Source organism: Salvelinus fontinalis, chromosome 25 (genome assembly GCF_029448725.1).
Source record: "Salvelinus fontinalis isolate EN_2023a chromosome 25, ASM2944872v1, whole genome shotgun sequence".
Lineage (NCBI taxonomy): Eukaryota > Metazoa > Chordata > Actinopteri > Salmoniformes > Salmonidae > Salvelinus > Salvelinus fontinalis.
The window spans coordinates 7,162,789-7,180,941 of record NC_074689.1 but is presented as its reverse complement, the minus strand read 5'-3'; the positions used below and the strand labels follow the sequence as shown (position 1 = coordinate 7,180,941).

Here is an 18,153-nt window from a genome sequence, read left to right as displayed (position 1 = left end):
AGGCCCTATGGACGCTCTACTCTAGAGCATCTGGTTAAATTGTGCTTCGGAGCATTATTTTAGATCTCTAAATGGTTAAATATATTTGATTATTTAAAAAAATCTGTGTTTGCTTTATTTACTGTCATCCTAAATTAAGATATTTCATTATTTTGCCACATCTAATTAATGTGTAGTACACAACTTTCCATGATGTGGACAGTACAGTATGTGTTACTACATTACCAAGCTCACATTTTGACCCCCATTGAAATGGTGGGAATTACGCCTACTTTGTATTTCACATTGGTGATGTTAGTGTAAAAGTTCAAAGTCAACACGTTGACATAAGAACAATTGCTTAAAATAGATCATTTATCTTGAGTTTTGTACCGTTGATTTTGTCAAACACATCTATCATCTATCATATCAGCTATCATAATTCTTGGCGGTCTCTCTATAAAAGTCACTGGCCATACACCAATACAACGGATTTGAAAGTCAAACTATCACTTCAAAGTACTTTTTCCTCTCATGGCTAAATACCAGGAAGTTTGAAAAGACAGGCTGGATGGGCGGGGAGCTTATTTTCAAGTGCTCGCCTTGACTGACAGCTCTTTGAAACACCTTTGTCGTGAAAGTTGGATGCAGAGAGCAGTGTTGCAATCAAATCAACAGTAACATTTCTAGTGTTGATTACGTTGTTAAATTAACTCTGTGAGTGTTTAAATTAACAGTCATTGGTATAAAATAACTATTATAACCAGTAAACCAAAACGACACCCATCATTATCCTATTTCCCGGCATAATCTATTGCAGTTTGATTTTCAGAATTGGTTGTTTTAATATCTATGTTGTTGCATGTTGATTGATTAATTCACATTATGCTTATGTAAATAACATACATTTTTCTAAGCTAATTCAATCTGTTATATGGACTTATTGCACCCCTTACTGAAATAGTTGTGCCAGTTTATATGCTTATGGTAGACTCATACCTTAGTCTTCCCAACTTGGCAGTCATTTTGAATGCAGGTTGTGGATGAATGACAATTCAAAATTGTGGATAGCCCCACTCTGGCTGGATTCCAATAGGAATTACACATCATTTTGTGACTTGCAGTCTTTATTTTGCCTGAGAACCATGAGATTCAGGCCACTTTATTATGGTAAAACTAGGCCCTCAAAATAAGGCTTATGTGTTCTATTGTGTTGTATTGTTGAAGGTTAAAATGATAACATATTCACTTAGGATCTCACTTGGCAAAAGGCATGGGACTGAACATAGATGAATGCAACAACCATATCTTTGTCACTGACAAACACAGTCATGGGTTGTAAACTCTACAATTCACATGACAAGCAAGGCACTCTTGGAAATATGCAAATAAGGCTTTACACTAAGCAGCGTGTTAATTTAACACTGAAAAGTGTGGACCTGTACACAAACTGGACCCGTTTTGAATGTAACACTTTCACTGTTGATTTAACACTGGAGAGTTTGCTTCAAAAGGTATTAGTGAATGCCGTAACAGTGAGTTAGTGTAACATTTTAATGCCACTGGTGTTGGAAATTATCGGTGTTCAAAGGGTAACACTTTGAAAAGGGTAAATTCAACACTTTCTGGTGATCCTCATAAACACTTCAAAAGTGTGTAATTGAACACCCACAATGTGCCTCTACTAGTTCTCATCTAACCAACCCTCTGAATCAGAGAGGTGCGGGGGGCTGCCTTAATCGACATCCACGTCTTCGGTGCCCGGGGAACAGAGGGTTAAACTGCCTTGCTCAGGGGCAGAACGACAGATTTTTAGAGAGGGAGAGAGAGGTCTCTATGCACAGAAAACATGTGGTCTTTCAGGTCTTTCCAATGTAGAAAACCTGGATAGTCTTTGGACCCATAAAGTGACTCAGATAGAGGTGGCTGGTGAGAGGAGCTATAGGAGGACATACACATTTTTATGGCCTTTAATGGAATTAATAGAATGGCATAACAGCCATTACAATGAGCCCGTTCTCCTATAGCTCCTTCCACCAGCGTCCTCTGGTCTCAGAGTAGGATTAGACCCCCCCTGTCCTTGTAACATTATTAATTTCTATATAAAAGGCTAAACTGATCCTAGATCAGCACTCCTTCTTTGAGAAACTATGAATATGGGCTTAAACTGTGTCCGGAAGTAGTGCTCCCCTCTCTATTCAGCTGGCTTCTTCTCTGAGTTTCTGTCTGTCTACTCATTGTTGCGTGGAGTTCTCTGAGGAGCGCTTTTGGAAAGCGATGTTGTGGCAGGAGATGAGTCAGGCTGTGCAGCACAGCCAATCCCAGTGCAGGCACACACCCACCCCAGCTCTGTACTGCAGGACTGTGTGTCTCTAGCTTCATTTGGCAGAGGGCAGAGATATCTCTGATTAGACCTTATCACAACTGGGACGGTTTGAGGGAGTATGTCATACCTCCAACCTTTGCCACAACACCTTATCACGCTAACACATACGTGTATTAATCTGCACTCGTGTATGCTCACACACACACACACACACACACACACACACACACACACACACACACACACACACACACACACACACACACACACACACACACACACACACACACACACTAAGCTCAGCATGAGATAAAGATATGTACATAAATACCAGATGAGTGTTACTCAACATTGGTTATCCTTGTTTCCCTCCGTCACCAGGTATTCCATAGAGAGGAACACTGACCTGGGGAAATACTTCTACATTGACATCACTTCCGGGGCATTGATGACAGTGCTTCCTTTGGACAGAGAGGAGTTCTCCTGGCATAACATCACCGTCCTGGCCATGGAGATGAGTAAGTCCTAAGAAAGTGCACTGCATAGTGAATATGGCGCCATTTGGGATGAGGCCACATACACATACAGTACATACACACATCTGGTTTGTTTTGAATGACATCACCATATTACATTGTGTGATCATTTAAAATCAGACCTGTACACCGCTGGTATTCAGAACCCAGGAGAGTCACCTTCTGTCATCTTGTTTTGTTTGTGTTTGTTTGGAACACTAACGAGGGGAGCTACTTTTAATTAATGACTTAATTGAATAAACCAGAATGTTGTATCTTTCCCACTATGGCGTCTGTGAGTGCACAGGACATCTCTATTTTGAATGAGTCAATTTTCTTTTTCTACTACTTCTATGAGTTGGTAAACAAACTGAAGTTGTGCATGCTGCCACCTGGAGTGTGTTATTTGAACAAGTATAAAGCCAAGGTTACTGCCATCTGCAGTTCTGGAATGTTTTCTCACAAGGATAATTCATTGGCTGATCCCTCCTCATGACCTGGATGGAATTATGTGATCCCTCCTTAAAACTTCTTATGGCTGCAGTCCCGGTAACGGGACCGATATGACAACAGCCAGTCCAAGTGCAGGGCGCCAAATTCAAAAACCAGAAATCTCAAAATTAAAATTCTTCAGACATTCATGTGTCTTATATAATTTTAAAGGTAATCTTGTTGTTAATCCCACCAAAGTGTCTGATTTCGAATAGGCTTTTCAGCGAAAGCACTACAAACGATTGTTAGGTCACCACAAAACCACAATAAGCATAGCCATTTATCCCAGCTAAAGATAGCTTCACAAAAACCAGAATAGAGATAAAATTAATCACTAACCTTCGATTATTTTCATCAGATGACACTCATAGGACTTCATGTTACACAATACATGCATGTTTTGTTTGATTCAATTCATATTTATATCAAAAAATCTGAGTTTACATTGAGGCGACTGCATAGCCCATTGTTTCAACATAAATACTCATCATAAATATAGATGATAATACAAGTTATAGACATTGAATTATAGATATACCTCTCCTTAATGCAATCGCTATGTCAGATTTTAAAAAAACTTTACGGAAATATAAACCATGCAATAATCTGAGACGGCGCTCAGGTGATTAGCCAAATTAGCCACCATGTTGGACTCAACAGAAACCAGAAAATACAACATAAATGTTTCCTTACCTTTGAGGAATTCATCAGAATGTAGTCCTATGAATCCCAGGTCCATAATAAATGCTTTATTTGTTATTATTTATGTCAAATTAGCTACTTTCGAATTGTTTACCAAAACCCTAACCAAAGTCTCAAAGCGAGACCACTATAACGTGACGAAATGTCCAAACATTCCATTAGTCAGTAGAAACATGTCAAACGATGTACTGAATCAATCTTTAGAATGTAGTTAAAATACATCTTGAATAACGTTCCAACCGGAGTATTACATCGACTTCAATTGAGAGATGGAACACAGCTGCCTCTCACGTGAACGCGCGTGGGGAATGCATGGTCACCTCATGGGACCTCATACTAAATTCTGTCTAATTCGACCCCCCTTCACATTAGAGTAATCTAGGCTCTGACTAGGCTCTGTTGATTGCTGACATCTAGTGGAACCCCAAGGCAGTGCAACATCAATAATAGCTCAATTGGATTTCTTTAGGGACTGGTGATTACTCACAGGCTCAGATTTCTGACTTCCTGTTTGGATTTCAACTCAGGATTTTTCCTGCCAATATGAGTTCTGTTAATCTCACAGACATAATTAAAACAGTTTTAGAAACTCTAGAGTGTTTTCTATCCAAAACTAATAATAATATGCAAATATTCGGAACTATGACTGAGGAGCAGGCCGTTTGATATGGGCACCTTTCATCCAAGCTACTCAATGCTGCCCCTTCAGCCATAAGAAGTTAACCCATAGGAAGTCCCACCCAGTTGACTACTTAAAAGTGGTGAAAGTCCTTAATAGCGCTGCCCATGCTAAAACTGGCTTTTGGGCACCAGAATTCTCTATACATCTCTATGATAGAGACAATGAGAGAACAATGGTTGAGGGAGAAAGAAAATGAGTGAGGGGAGACAAAATTAGAGAGAAGAGGAATGGGAATGAGTGCCTTCTGAGTCTAAAGCAAGCGTGCTGGGAGGGCTGCGTTGTAACTGGTAAGGCCACAGGGTGAGATGGAGAGAGAGATCATTTTTACTGGGGTCTACACACACACACACCGAGAGGCAGCACAGAACCATTTACCCTCAGCCAGACAGTGCCAAAGTCAAGCTATTGAGTGATTGATCGTTTGATGAAACCTGAGAAAGTAGTTACTGCCTGCTAATTGTATTTCCATTGCCAATTTCAAAGCTGATTAAGGCATGCAAATGGCCATTGGTATAATGGAGAATAACTGAATTGTAATCTTATTCTGAGCGACCTAATGCACCCCAGGCCCAGTGTACTGTAAGTGGAGGCACGATAAAGAAAGAGGAAAGAAGGCAGAGTTGACTGCTCAGCAGGATTCGCTGCAGTGTTCATTTTGTAGTCTAGTCTTAGTCTTTTTGACTAAAATATCATGAAATCATATTTTTGTCATTCGAACAATGTTTTAGTCTCTTGTCAAAATGAAGAAAAGAAACATGTGCCATTTTAGTCACCTAAATTCCCTTTGACATTTGTATTGCCTCATTAACCTATAGTAAACATAAATCCCTGCCATTTGCACTAATATACAGAGACTTGTCCTACCAACATATATCATAAAATCCTATTCTCTTCCCAACAGCAGAAATATGACAAACATATATATGAATTGTAGTATATATATATGTGTATATATTTTTATTTAACCTTTATTTACCTAGGCAAGTCAGTTAAGAACAAATTCTTAATTACAATGACGGCCTACCCCGGACGACACTGGGTCAATTGTGCGCAGCCATATGGGACTCCCAATCACGGCTGAATGTGATACAGCCTGGATTCGAACCAGGGACTCTAGTAACACCTCTTGCACTGAAATGCAGTGCCTTAGACTGCTGTGCCACTCGGGAGCGTAGAATACACTATATATATATGGATGATTGTGGACACCCCTTCAAATTAGTGGATTCGGCTATTTTCAGCCACACCCGTTGCTGACAGGTGTGTAAAATTGAGCACACAGTCCTGTGAGTTTCATAGACAAACATTGGCAGTAGAATTACCTTAATGTAGAGCTCAGTGACTTTCAACGTGGCAGTTCGTCAGATTTCTGCCCTGCTAAAGCTGCCTCAGTGTATGTGCTGTTATTGTGAAGTGGAAACGTCTAGGCGCAAGTACGACCGAGCCGCTAAGTGGTAGGCCACACAAGCTCACAGAACGGGACTGCCTTGTGCTGAAGTGCGTAACGTGTAAAAAATTGTCTGTCCTCGGTTGCTACACTCACTACCAAGTTCCAAACTGCTTCTGGAAGCAACTTCAGGACAATAACTGTTCGTCGGGAGCTTCATGAAATGGGTTTGCCTGTCTGACAGCACACAAGGCTAAGATCACCATGCGCAATGCCAAGTGTCGGCTGGAGAGGTGTAAAGCCCACCGCCATTGAACTCTGGAGTAGTGGAAACGTGTTCTCTGGAGTGATGAATCAACCTTCACCATCTGGCAGGCCAACAGACGAATCTAGGTTTGGTGGATGCCAGGAGAACGCTACCTGCCCGAATGCATAGTGCCAACTGTAAAGTTTGGCTGGAGGAGGAATAATGGTCTGGGGCTGTTTTTCATGGTTCGGGCTAGGCACCCTTAGGGCTAGGTGTCCCGTCAGCGGGACACCGGTCGACAATTTCCGGTGAAATTGGAGGGCGCGCAATTCAAATAAATAATCGTAAAAACTATGGATATTAAACATCTAGGTACATACAAGTGTCTTAGATTAACAAAAATGTAAGCTTTTAACCAATATAAGTGCATTGTCTGATTTACAATAGGCTTTACAGCGAAAGCATGCCATGCAATTGATTGAGGATGGCACCAGCACAGGCTTCATAAAATCACAAATAGCGATTAAATAATCACTTACTTTTAGAAAATCTTCCTCTGATTTGCAATCCAAAGGGTCCCAGCTACAACATGCATGGTCGTTTTGTTAGATAAAATCCTTCTTTATATCCCAAAAAAGTATGTTTAGTTGGCGCAATTGACTTATGTTGGTCTATGGTGGCCTGAATTGGTTCCCAATCAGAGGCAGCTGTTTATCGTTGTCTCTGATTGGGGATCCTATTTAGGTTGGCATTTTCCATTTTGGTTTCGTGGGTTCTTGTCTATGTGTAGTTGCCTGTCAGCACTCGTTTTATATAGCTTCACGCTTGTTTTTGTTACTTTGTTAGTTTGTTCAGTGTTCGTTCTTCATTAAAAGAAGAATGTATGCATATCACGCTGCGCCTTGGTCTCAATAATACGACGAACGTGACAGAAGAACCCACCAAAAAAGGACCAAGCAGCGTGAAAAGGAGGAACAGCGCTTTATCCACAAATTGGACCTGGGAAGAAATACTGGATGGAGCAGGACCCTGGATGCAGCCGGGGGAGTATTCGCCTTTCTAAGGAGGAGATAGGGGCAGCGAAGGCGGAACAGCAATACTACGAAGAGAAGTACCGAGGGGACAGGACTCTGCCATGGAGGCAGGTAGAAACAGCGCAGGAAGAACGGCGACGATATGAGGGGACACGGCTAGCACGGAAGCCCGAGAGGCAGCCCCAAGACATTTTTTGCGACGTTACCCAGTCCGGAGCTTCCGGCGACGTTACCCAGTCCGGAGCTTCCGGCGACGTTACCCAGTCCGGAGCTTCCGGCGACGTTACCCAGTCCGGAGCTTCCGGCGACGTTACCCAGTCCGGAGCTTCCGGCGACGTTACCCAGTCCGGAGCTTCCGGCGACGTTACCCAGTCCGGAGCTTCCGGCGACGTTACCCAGTCCGGAGCTTCCGGCGACGTTACCCAGTCCGGAGCTTCCGGCGACGTTACCCAGTCCGGAGCCTCCGGCGACCGGCCACAGTCCGGAACCTCCAACGACGGGCCACAGTCCGGAACATCCAACGACGGGCCACAGTCCGGAACCTCCAACGACGGGCCACAGTCCGGAACCTCCAACGACGGGCCACAGTCCGGAACCTCCAACGACGGGCCACAGTCCGGAACCTCCAACGACGGGCCACAGTCCGGAACCTCCAACGACGGGCCACAGTCCGGAACCTCCAACGACGGGCCACAGTCCGGAACCTTCAACGACGGGCCACAGTCCGGAACCTCCAACGGCGTGTCACATTCCGAAGCCTCCAGCGATAATCCCCAGCACGGGGTCTCTAGCGACGGTCCCCAGCACGGGGTCTCCAGCGACGGTCCCCAGCACTGGGTCTCCGGCATTGACCCACAGTTCAGCTCTACAAAGGCGGAGGGAGCAGAGGGTAGAGGCCCACCCGGACCCCCCCCCCCCCCCCCTATAAGTTCAGTTTTGCGGTCTATGTAGGCTGTGTGTAGGCTGTGTAGTTAGCTGATGTAGGCTGTGTGTACTGGGTGTGGCGCTTCCTTCCCACTGCTGAACAGAACTTGCTAATTTTAATTGTGCTTATCACTGAAAACCTATCAATCTCTCCAAAAACTCTTGTCCAGTCCACTTAGTAGTCAATTTTTCGTCAACTGAATTTTTTTTTTTTTTTTTTCTGGGTCTATTTACTGTAGTCAGTTACAGGCTCGTCAATTCCCACTGAAAACAGGTGTTTGACTCTTTTTTTGTTGATGAAATTGTGGAGTGAGTAATGAATCCCCGTTGCACTTAAAATATCTGTGTACAGTTACTTAAAAACAATTCCAAAAAGCCGGCACATGCTGGGAAAAGGTTTTTTGTTTTCTTAACTTTAAAACTTTTAGTTGATGTGACTTCTTATTTAGTTGAGTCAGTATCACATACACATTTTAAGTAATAATGACACTTCATTGACTTTGAGTTCAACTTACAGGAAGTATTTGAGCAAAAAAACGGGCTTTACAGTGTACAGTAATGTTTACGTATGTCTTATACAGTAATGTGCGTGCGTGCGTGCGTGTGTGTGAGTGCATGCATGCATGTCTTATACAGTATTGTGTGTGTGTGCATGCATGTCTTATACAGAAATTGTGTGTGCGTGTTATATTCCAGATAACCCCAGGATGATCGGGAGTGTGTCTGTAGCCGTGAAGATTCTGGACGTGAATGATAACCCTCCGTTGCTGACACAGTACTTTGAAGCCTTTGTCTGTGAGAGGGCCAACGCTGGACAGGTACAGAGGCACACACACACTTTCATAGATACACACACACACTTTCATACACACACATGCACACACACACATACAGTGGGGCAAAAAAGTATTTAGTCAGCCACCAATTGTGCAAGTTCTCCAACTTAAAAAGATGAGGCCTGTAATTTTCATCATAGGTACACTTCAACTATGACTGACAAAATGAGAAAAAAAATCCAGAAAATCACATTGCAGGATTTTTAATGAATTTATTTGTAAATTATGGTGGAAAATAAGTATTTGGTCACCTACAAACAAGCAAGATTTCTGGCTCTCACAGACCTGTAACTTCTTCTTTAAGAGGCTCCTCTGTCCTCCACTCGTTGCCTGTATTAATGGGACCTGTTTGAACTTGTTATCAGTATAAAAGACACCTGTCCACAACCTCAAACAGTCACACTCCAAACTCCACTATGGCCAAGACCAGAGCTGTCAAAGGACACCAGAAACAAAATTGTAGACCTGCACCAGGCTGGGAAGACTGAATATGCAATAGGTAAGCAGCTTGGTTTGAAGAAATCAACTGTGGAAGCAATTATTAGGATATGGAAGACATACAAGATCACTGATAATCTCCCTCGATCTGGGGCTCCACGCAAGATCTCACCCCGTGGGGTCAAAATGATCACAAGAACGGTGAGCAAAAATCCCAGAACCACACGGGGGGACCTAGTGAATGACCTGCAGAGAGCTGGGACCAAAGTAACAAAGCCTACCATCAGTAACACACTACGCCGCCAGGGACTCAAATCCTGCAGTGCCAGACGTGTCCCCCTGCTTAAATTTTTTTTTCTTCTAATTTTGTCTGTCATAGTTGAAGTGTACCTATGATGAAAATTACAGGCCTCTCTCATCTTTTTAAGTGGGAGAACTTGCACAATTGGTGGCTGACTAAATACTTTTTTGCCCCACTGTAAATACACAGGTAGGACCTGGACAGAGGCAGACCACTAACCATTATTTGCAGACCTGTAATATTATCATATGAAGAATAACTCAAAATGATGACATACTGCAGCAAAATATGTGCAAAATATGTGCATAATTTGAATCTCTGTGCTATGTCAGTTTCACTCACAGCCTGTCTCAGGGTTACTGACCTGACTGTCTCTCTCGCCCCTCCCCTGGCTGTTGTCTGATTGTCCGGTGAGCTCAGCTGATTCAGACAGTGACGGCAGTAGACGCAGATGATCCTCTGGGAGGTCATCACTTCTACTACAGCCTGGCCCTAGAGGCAGCTAACAACCCCAACTTCACCCTTAGAGACAACCAAGGTAAATAAATATTTTTTTTATACAGCAGTAAACCCACATCACTTCCTGGACACAGATTTTTGCACAATGTATCACCTTTTTTTGTGGGTATTATTTGTCGTCAACTGCTAAGCCAATTCAGCAATATTTGTCTAACTCAGTCTTTTGCAGCTATAATTACAGCTACCTTGTTGTATGTGTGGCAGATCTCTCTGCTTTATATAACAGGGGGTTCTCAAAGTGGGATCTGCAGACCAGATAAAAAACATATATACACAGTACCAGTCAAAAGTTTGGACACACCTACTCATTCAAGGATTTTTCTTTATTATTGTACTATTTTCTACATTGCAGAATAATAGTGAAGACATCAAAACCATGAAATAACACATGGAATTATGTAGTAACCAAAAAGTGTTAAACATATCAAAATATATTATATATATTTTGTATTCTTCAAAGTACCCACCCTTTGCCTTGATGACAGCTTTGCACACTCTTGGCATTCTCTCAACCAGCTTCACCTGGAATGCTTTCCCAACAGTCTTGAAGGAGTTCCCACATATGCTGAGCAATTGTTGGCTGTTTTTCCTTCACTCTGGGGTCCAACTCATCTAAAACCATCTTAATTGGGTTGAGGTCGGGGGATTGTGGAGGCCAGGTCATCTAATGCAGCATTCCATCACTCTCCTTCTTGGTCAAATAACCCTTACACAGCCTGGAGGTGTGTTGGGCCATTGTCCTGTTGAAAAACAAATCACAGTCCCACTAAGCTCAAACCAGATGGGATGGTGTATTGCTGCAGAATGCTGTCGTAGCCATGCTGGTCAAGCATGCCTTGAATTCTAAATAAATCACAGACAGTGTCAAGAGCAAAGCACCATCACACCACCTCCTCCATGCTTCACGGTGGAACCACAAATGCAGAGATCATCCGTTCACCTACTCTGCGTCTCACAAAGACACGGTGGTTGGAACCAAAAATCTCAAATGTGGACTCATCCGACCAAAGAACAGATTTCCACCGGTCTAATGTCCATTGCTTGTGTTTCTTTGCCCAAGCAAGTCTCTTCTTATTATTGGTGTCCTTTAGTAGTGGTTTCTTTGCAGCAATTTGACCATGAAGGTCTGATTCACGCAGTCTCCTCTGAACAGTTGATGTTGAGATGTGTCTGTTACTTGTGATAGCATTTATTTGGGCTGCAATATGAGGTGCAGTTAACTCTAATGAACTTATCCTCTGCAGAGTTAACTCTGAGTGTTCATTTCCTGTGGCGGTCCTCATGAGAGCCAGTTTCATCATAGCGCTTGATGGTTTTTGTGACTGCACTTGTCAAGAACTTTGAAAGTTTCTTCATTTTCCAGATTATCTTAAAGTAATGATCGACTGTCATTTCTCCAGCCTTATTTGAGCTGTTCTTGCCATAATATGGACTTGGTCTTTTACCAAATATCTTCTGTATACCACCCCTCTCTTGTCACAATACAACTGATTGGCTCAAATGCATTAAGAAGTAAAGAAATTTGACAAATTAACTTTTAACCTCTCTGGGATATGTGGGATTTCCAACGACTGGTGACATCCAGTGGAAGCGGTAGGAACTGCAAACAGGTTGATTAGAAATCTAGTATCCCAATGAAAACTCATTGAACAGACAGTGACCAAAAAAAGAAAATCTGAATGGTTAGTCCTCAGGGTTTTGCCTGCTACATAAGTTCTGTTATACTCACATACATGATTCAAACAGTTTTAGAAACTAAAGTGTTTTCTATCCAAATCTATTAATAATATGCATATATTATATTCTGGGGATGAGTAGAAGGAAGTTGAAATTGGGCATGCTATTTATCCAAAAGTGAAAATGCTGCCCCCTATCCTAGAGAAGTTAACAAGGCACATCTATTAATTGAAATGCATTCCAGGTAACTACCTCATGAAGCTGGTTGAGAGAATGCCAAGTGTGCAAAGCTGTCATCAAGGCAACTTTGAAGAATCTCAAATATATTTTTCATACACTTTTTTTGGTTACTACATGATTCCATTTGTGTTTTTTCATAGTGTTGATGTCTTCACAATTATTCTACAATGTAGAAAATAGTAAAAATAAAGAAAAACCCTGAAATTAGTAGGTTTATCCAAACGTTTGACTGGTACTGTGTATATATACTTTGTTATTGTTTCAATTAAGGACTAAAGCTTTAAACAGAGTTTTCTCTCTGCCCCATGACAAAATGTGTAGACTTCCAGGAAATTTGCTTCAAAACCTCAAAATGTTCTCTCCGATGCCAAGAGGTCGGTCTTTAAAATGTTCCTTCCCAGGGCCCGAGACTTGCACTGCAAAAACATAGTAAAACTCTGTGTATGCTACGTTTATCTCACTCGAGTTATAAGGGGGTCCCTGATGAATATGCTTTCACAAAAGGGATCCCCGGTTTGGAACCCCGGTTATGCAGTGCCTATTCACAGCTCTTGACTTTTCCCACATTTTGTTGTATTAAAAATTGATTAAACTGAGATTTCTTTGTCACTGACCTACGCACAATACCACATAATGGCATTCATGTTTTGTTTTTTTTACAAATTAATAAAAAATGAAACGCTGAAATGTCTTAATAATTATTCAACCCCTTTGTTATTACAAGCCTAAAATATGCTTAATAAGTCACATAAAAAGTTGCATGGACTCACTCTGTGTGCAATGATGGTATAGCAACTGCTCGGCCCCCGACCGCAAGGCACTACAGAGGGTAGTGCGTACTGCCCAGTACATTACGGAGGCCAAGCTTCCTTCCATCCAGGACTTATTTACCAGGCTGTGTCAGAGGAAGCCCTAAAACTTGCCAAAGACTGATTTCCACCAGACACTGGGAGATGAATTCACCTTTCAGCTGAACAATAACCTAAAACAGAAGGCCAAATCTACACGAGTTGCTTTACCAAGAAGACAGTGCATGTTCCTGAGTGACCGAGTTATAGTTTTGACTTAACTCTATGGTAAGACCTGAAAACGATTGTCTGGCAATGATTCACAACACATTTGACAGAGTTTGAAGAATTTTGAAATGAATAATGGGCAAATATTGCACAAACCAGTTGTGGAAAACTCTTAGAGACTTACCCAGAAAGACTCACAGCTGTAATCACTGTCAAAGTTGCTTCTAAAAAGTATTTACATATGTAAATGAGATAGTTCTGTATTTTATTTTCAATAAATTTGCAACAATTTCTAAAAACATGTTTTCACTTCGTCATTATGTGTAGATGAGTGAGAAAAACACATATTTAATGCATTTTGAATTCAGACACAACAAAATGTGGAACAAGTCAAGGGGTATGAATTTTTGAAGACACTTAACCAGGCCTCGCTTTCTCTGTCCTATTGCAGACAACACCTGGATATTAATAATGATGTATCATATGACATACTGTATCAAACCAGGCTTCTCTCTCTGTCCCTGATTTAGACAACACAGCATGGATCCTGACGCGTCGTGGGGGCTGGTCTCAGCAGGATCAGTCAGTCTACTACCTTCCTATCTTCATCTCAGATGGAGAGCAGCCGGTCCAGACCAGCACCAGCACCCTGACCATCCGTGTGTGTAGCTGCGATGTGGAGGGCAACGTTATGTCCTGTAATGCTGAGGCCTACCACCTCCCGGCTAGTCTGAGCAGAGGGGCGCTCATCGCCATACTGGCATGTATCTTCGTCCTGCTCGGTAAGTCATGATCTGGTTCTTGTTTTTCTTCTACGGAATGATTTTCTACACTGTTGATCTGCTTTAATCTTACTTCACAAGCTACTGTAGATTCATATTGTATTTATATACAGAACATCAGATTCCAATCTAGACAAACCCTCTTTTACCGTATCTATGCTTTTTCTTTTGAATGTCTTAGTGAATTTACTTGATTTACCGGACTAAAGCAACCATTAATAATCTCCCATAGTTCCAGCTTCTGTTGTATTTGACCATGTCTCTTTTCTCTCTTCTAGTGATGGTCCTGCTCATGTTGTCCCTCCAGAGCCACCGTAAGAAGCCCTACCTGCACGATGAGGAAGACAACGTCCACGAGAACATTGTCCGCTACGATGACGAGGGGGGCGGAGAAGAGGACACCGAGGCCTTCGACATCGCTGCCATGTGGAACCCCCGCGAGGCCCACCTAGTGGGGAAGCAACGTCAGGACATGCTGCCTGAGATTGAGAGCCTGTCGCGTTACGTTCCCTTAGCATCAGTAGGCGGGCCGGGTAGCGGTTGTGGTGGTGGAGACAGCAACGTCCAGGGGTATGTGCTAGCCAAGCTCCTGGAGACGGATCTGAACCCCTGCGCCCCGCCTTACGACTCCCTGCAGACGTACGCCTACGAGGGGGAGGGATCGGTGGCCGAGTCCCTGAGCTCGCTGCAGTCTGGGTGCTCCAATACTGATCATGAGTATGACTATCTCAATGACTGGGGGCCCAGATTTAAGAAACTGGCAGAGATGTACGGGGTTCTAGAGACGAACAACCCTCCCATGTGGTAGAGGGGAGGAAGGAACGAGAGACTCCCCCCTACATACACACAGCTTAGAGAAAGAGAAGAAACAGAGACAGAGAGACAATGACTGAAACGGTGACAAACGGAGAGGCTGAAACAAAGAGATATAGAGACACATGACTAGAGAGAGAAACTGAGAGTTTGAAAGCTGTGCTCGCCATATAACTGTAGCACTCGTGATTGCACAGCTAAGCATCGCCTGTTCTCCACAGCCTTGGAGCCGTGTAGCTTCCTAGCTATCATCACAATCCCTCCCCATACATAGGAAGAGGCTTAGAGGAGCCTGGACTGACTGACAGACAGACAGCTAGCACAACGAGACCCTCAAAGCAAAGAGCTTCAAAGCACATGTTAGTTAACTCCCGTGGCCGACCCAGGCCCTAGCCACAGGCGCCAGCAGCTCTTTGGTCCAAAGCGTCCGATTCCCCTCAGAAGAACACAAGATAGGGGAGCGAAGGGCAAATGTGGAACTCAGAATACATTACCTGCCGATACACATGTATGCAGGAGACAAACAAACTCTGAAACGCTGACTTATTTTGGCAGTTTGTTTTGACGATTTAAAAAATCTTTAGTTTTTTTTTATTCTAAGCCACTATGTGACAATATTTTTTTAAGGTAAATGATTTGATGAAAAGTTTTATCCTTATTGTTGCAGAGATTTTGATTTGAGAACTACTATTTATTCCCGGTAGCTCCATTATGTGGCCGTATCTTATTAATTAATACTTTTTTTTAATATGCTGTCCTTATATTTAGTATAACTTATTTTTGGGGAACCAAACAAACACTGGACTTGTGTTGGATGTTATCCCAAGGTTGTGGGATCGGCATAAAATATGATCAAATATGTTCAAGCGTTGTCATGTAACATAAATGTTTCAATGGCGTCTAATTGCATTTCTGTTGTGTGTGTTTCTCAGTGTCTGGTTTCAGACAGAGTAAGGGAGATGTAAACTCAGTAATCCTGTTTGGATTTTAAAGTTAATTTGTTTAATGTGTCAATCCATATTTGGTTAGTATGAACACTTTGTTGTTTTGCTGCTGGTTAGGAGCATGAACATGCATTCAACAGGACATTATGTGTGTCCCAAATGGTACCATATTTCCTACATGGGCCCTGGTCAAAAATGGTGCACTATTTCTTATATTTAACTAGGCAAGTCAGTTAAGAACAAATTCTCATTTACAATGACCGCCCTTGCCAAACCCTCCCCTAACCTGGATGACGCTAGGCCAATTGTGTGCCACCCTATGGGACTCCAGATCACGAACGGTTGTGATACAGCCCGGGATTGAACCCGGGTCTGTAGTGATACCTTAGACCGCTGCGCCACACGGGAGGCCCACTATATAAGAAATGGGGTTCCATTTGGGATGCAGGAACAATATTTAAGCTCTTGTTTTGAGATATACTGTCCATGACACCACAGCAGGACTGGGGGACATTACAGTAACTGATTTGATGATGCTAAATTACCATCAACTTCTCAGTCAACATCACAAACACACCTGGATGAACACAAACAGGAGATTTATGAAATAACCATTTCATCAGGGTATCAGCCATGAACAGGGGTGCGAATGGGGGGGAGGGGTCTGAGACCATGATTCATCTGCCCTTTTGGAGAAACCAAACTGTCCACCGCATCATCTAGGCCTACTCCTCCACATTTTGTGGCTTCATCTCAACCCTCACATTCCGAACAGTGGACTTTGATAATCTGCTTCTTTATGTGCCAAATGTAAAGAAGAAGTAAAAAAAAACACTTCAGAACGCCAAAAAAGAAAAAACGAGTGAAATTATATTTTGATAATTTCTGATTGGGTGGAATCTACTTGAAATATGTGTGGTGTCAGTTACGCTACAGTATGTGGTATTTGAATGTAAATGTGTTTTGTATACTTGGTAATAAAATACAAAAATAAAACCTGTTGTCGACATTCGCAGAGATCGCTTTCATGGTAAACACTGCAGATGCTGGCTGAAGTGAAAATGACCTTTTAAATGTTAAGCGCTGTGTACTTGATTGATTCCCGGGTTTTGAGTGCTAAATAAAGCTGTTTTGTTACTTTTGTGCCTTTTAGGTATTTTGGCATTCATTTGGGGAGCTTGCTGAAAGCAAGAGCAACTTTAGATATCCGACATACTTATTAGACTCCTTCCTCTGCCACCTGTAGACCCAAACTGTAAAAGCTACCAACATCAAAATAACTTTAAAGCATGCAGGCTGACTGACTTCAGGTTGGTTGAAAAAAAAGGTTTTGATACTACTAAGCCTTTTCAAACTACAACCACTTTTGCATCAAACCCAATGCATTTTAATGTCTATAGAAAAATTCTGGTCACTACTAGTCTTCCACCATTTAAGATTTAAAGATTTTTCCACCGAAGTCGGTTCCTCTCCTTGTTCGGGCGACGTTCGGCGGTCGGCGTCACCGGTCTTCTAGCCATCGTCGATCCACTTTTCATTTTCCATTTGTTTTCCTACACACCTGGTTTTCATTTCCCTCATTAATTGTTGTGTATTTAACCCTCTGTTCCCCCCCATGTCTTTGTGTGGAGTTGTTTGTTGTAAGTGCTTGTGCAAATGTTGACTGGTAAGCGACGGGTTTTGTACCCACGTTTTGTTTTTCTTTATGCCGTTGGTTTTGCAATTAAACTCCTCCGGCTATTACCTAGTTCTGCTCTCCTGCGTATGACTTCCCTGCCACCAGTTACGCACCCCTTACAGATAGAAACACTATTCAAACTTTACAACGTGCAGTCTGATCTGGAATAGGTTGTTTGTCAAAAGAGAGTATCAACAATGTGTACTTTTATAAATTTAACTTCAAAAGGCAAAATGTGGGTTAGCCACTCCTCTTGATCCATTTCAGCTACAACAACCAAGTCAACGTTGACATGTGCAGACTGACTCTACTTAGATTGTATCAACAGAGCTTTTTGCTACCATTTATACTTCATAAACTACCATTCGTTCTTCACATTCATTTCAATGGCGGATGCAGGCTTTAAAATTCTAAACTGAAATCACTGCCACAAAACGTTCACCTGTTAACTAAAGCTTGAAAAAAAACACATTCTATGGCTTATGATGCTATAATACTCACTCTAGCCTACTATACCAGCCAACTATAATAACTCTCCACCTAGAAACCACCCCAAAATAGGTCACTATAACTAACCTATAGCCTATGAAAACCCTAATTAACTACCATTACTAATACAGT

The 18,153-nt window shown here is 42.3% G+C and overlaps 1 protein-coding gene across 1 annotated transcript in view; it reads left to right on the top strand.

Moving 5' to 3' along the window:
* LOC129823305 (cadherin-20-like) overlaps window positions 1-17,601 on the top strand; it is a 38,522-nt gene extending 20,921 nt beyond the window's left edge. Inside the window, exons 7-11 of the mRNA XM_055882235.1 lie at window positions 2,687-2,823; window positions 8,985-9,106; window positions 10,284-10,401; window positions 13,846-14,097; window positions 14,376-17,601. Coding sequence (XP_055738210.1) covers window positions 2,687-2,823; window positions 8,985-9,106; window positions 10,284-10,401; window positions 13,846-14,097; window positions 14,376-14,905 — 1,159 coding nt within the window. The 3' untranslated portion in view covers window positions 14,906-17,601. The remainder of the gene's footprint in view (window positions 1-2,686; window positions 2,824-8,984; window positions 9,107-10,283; window positions 10,402-13,845; window positions 14,098-14,375) is intronic.
* The last annotated feature ends 552 nt before the right edge of the window (window positions 17,602-18,153 follow it).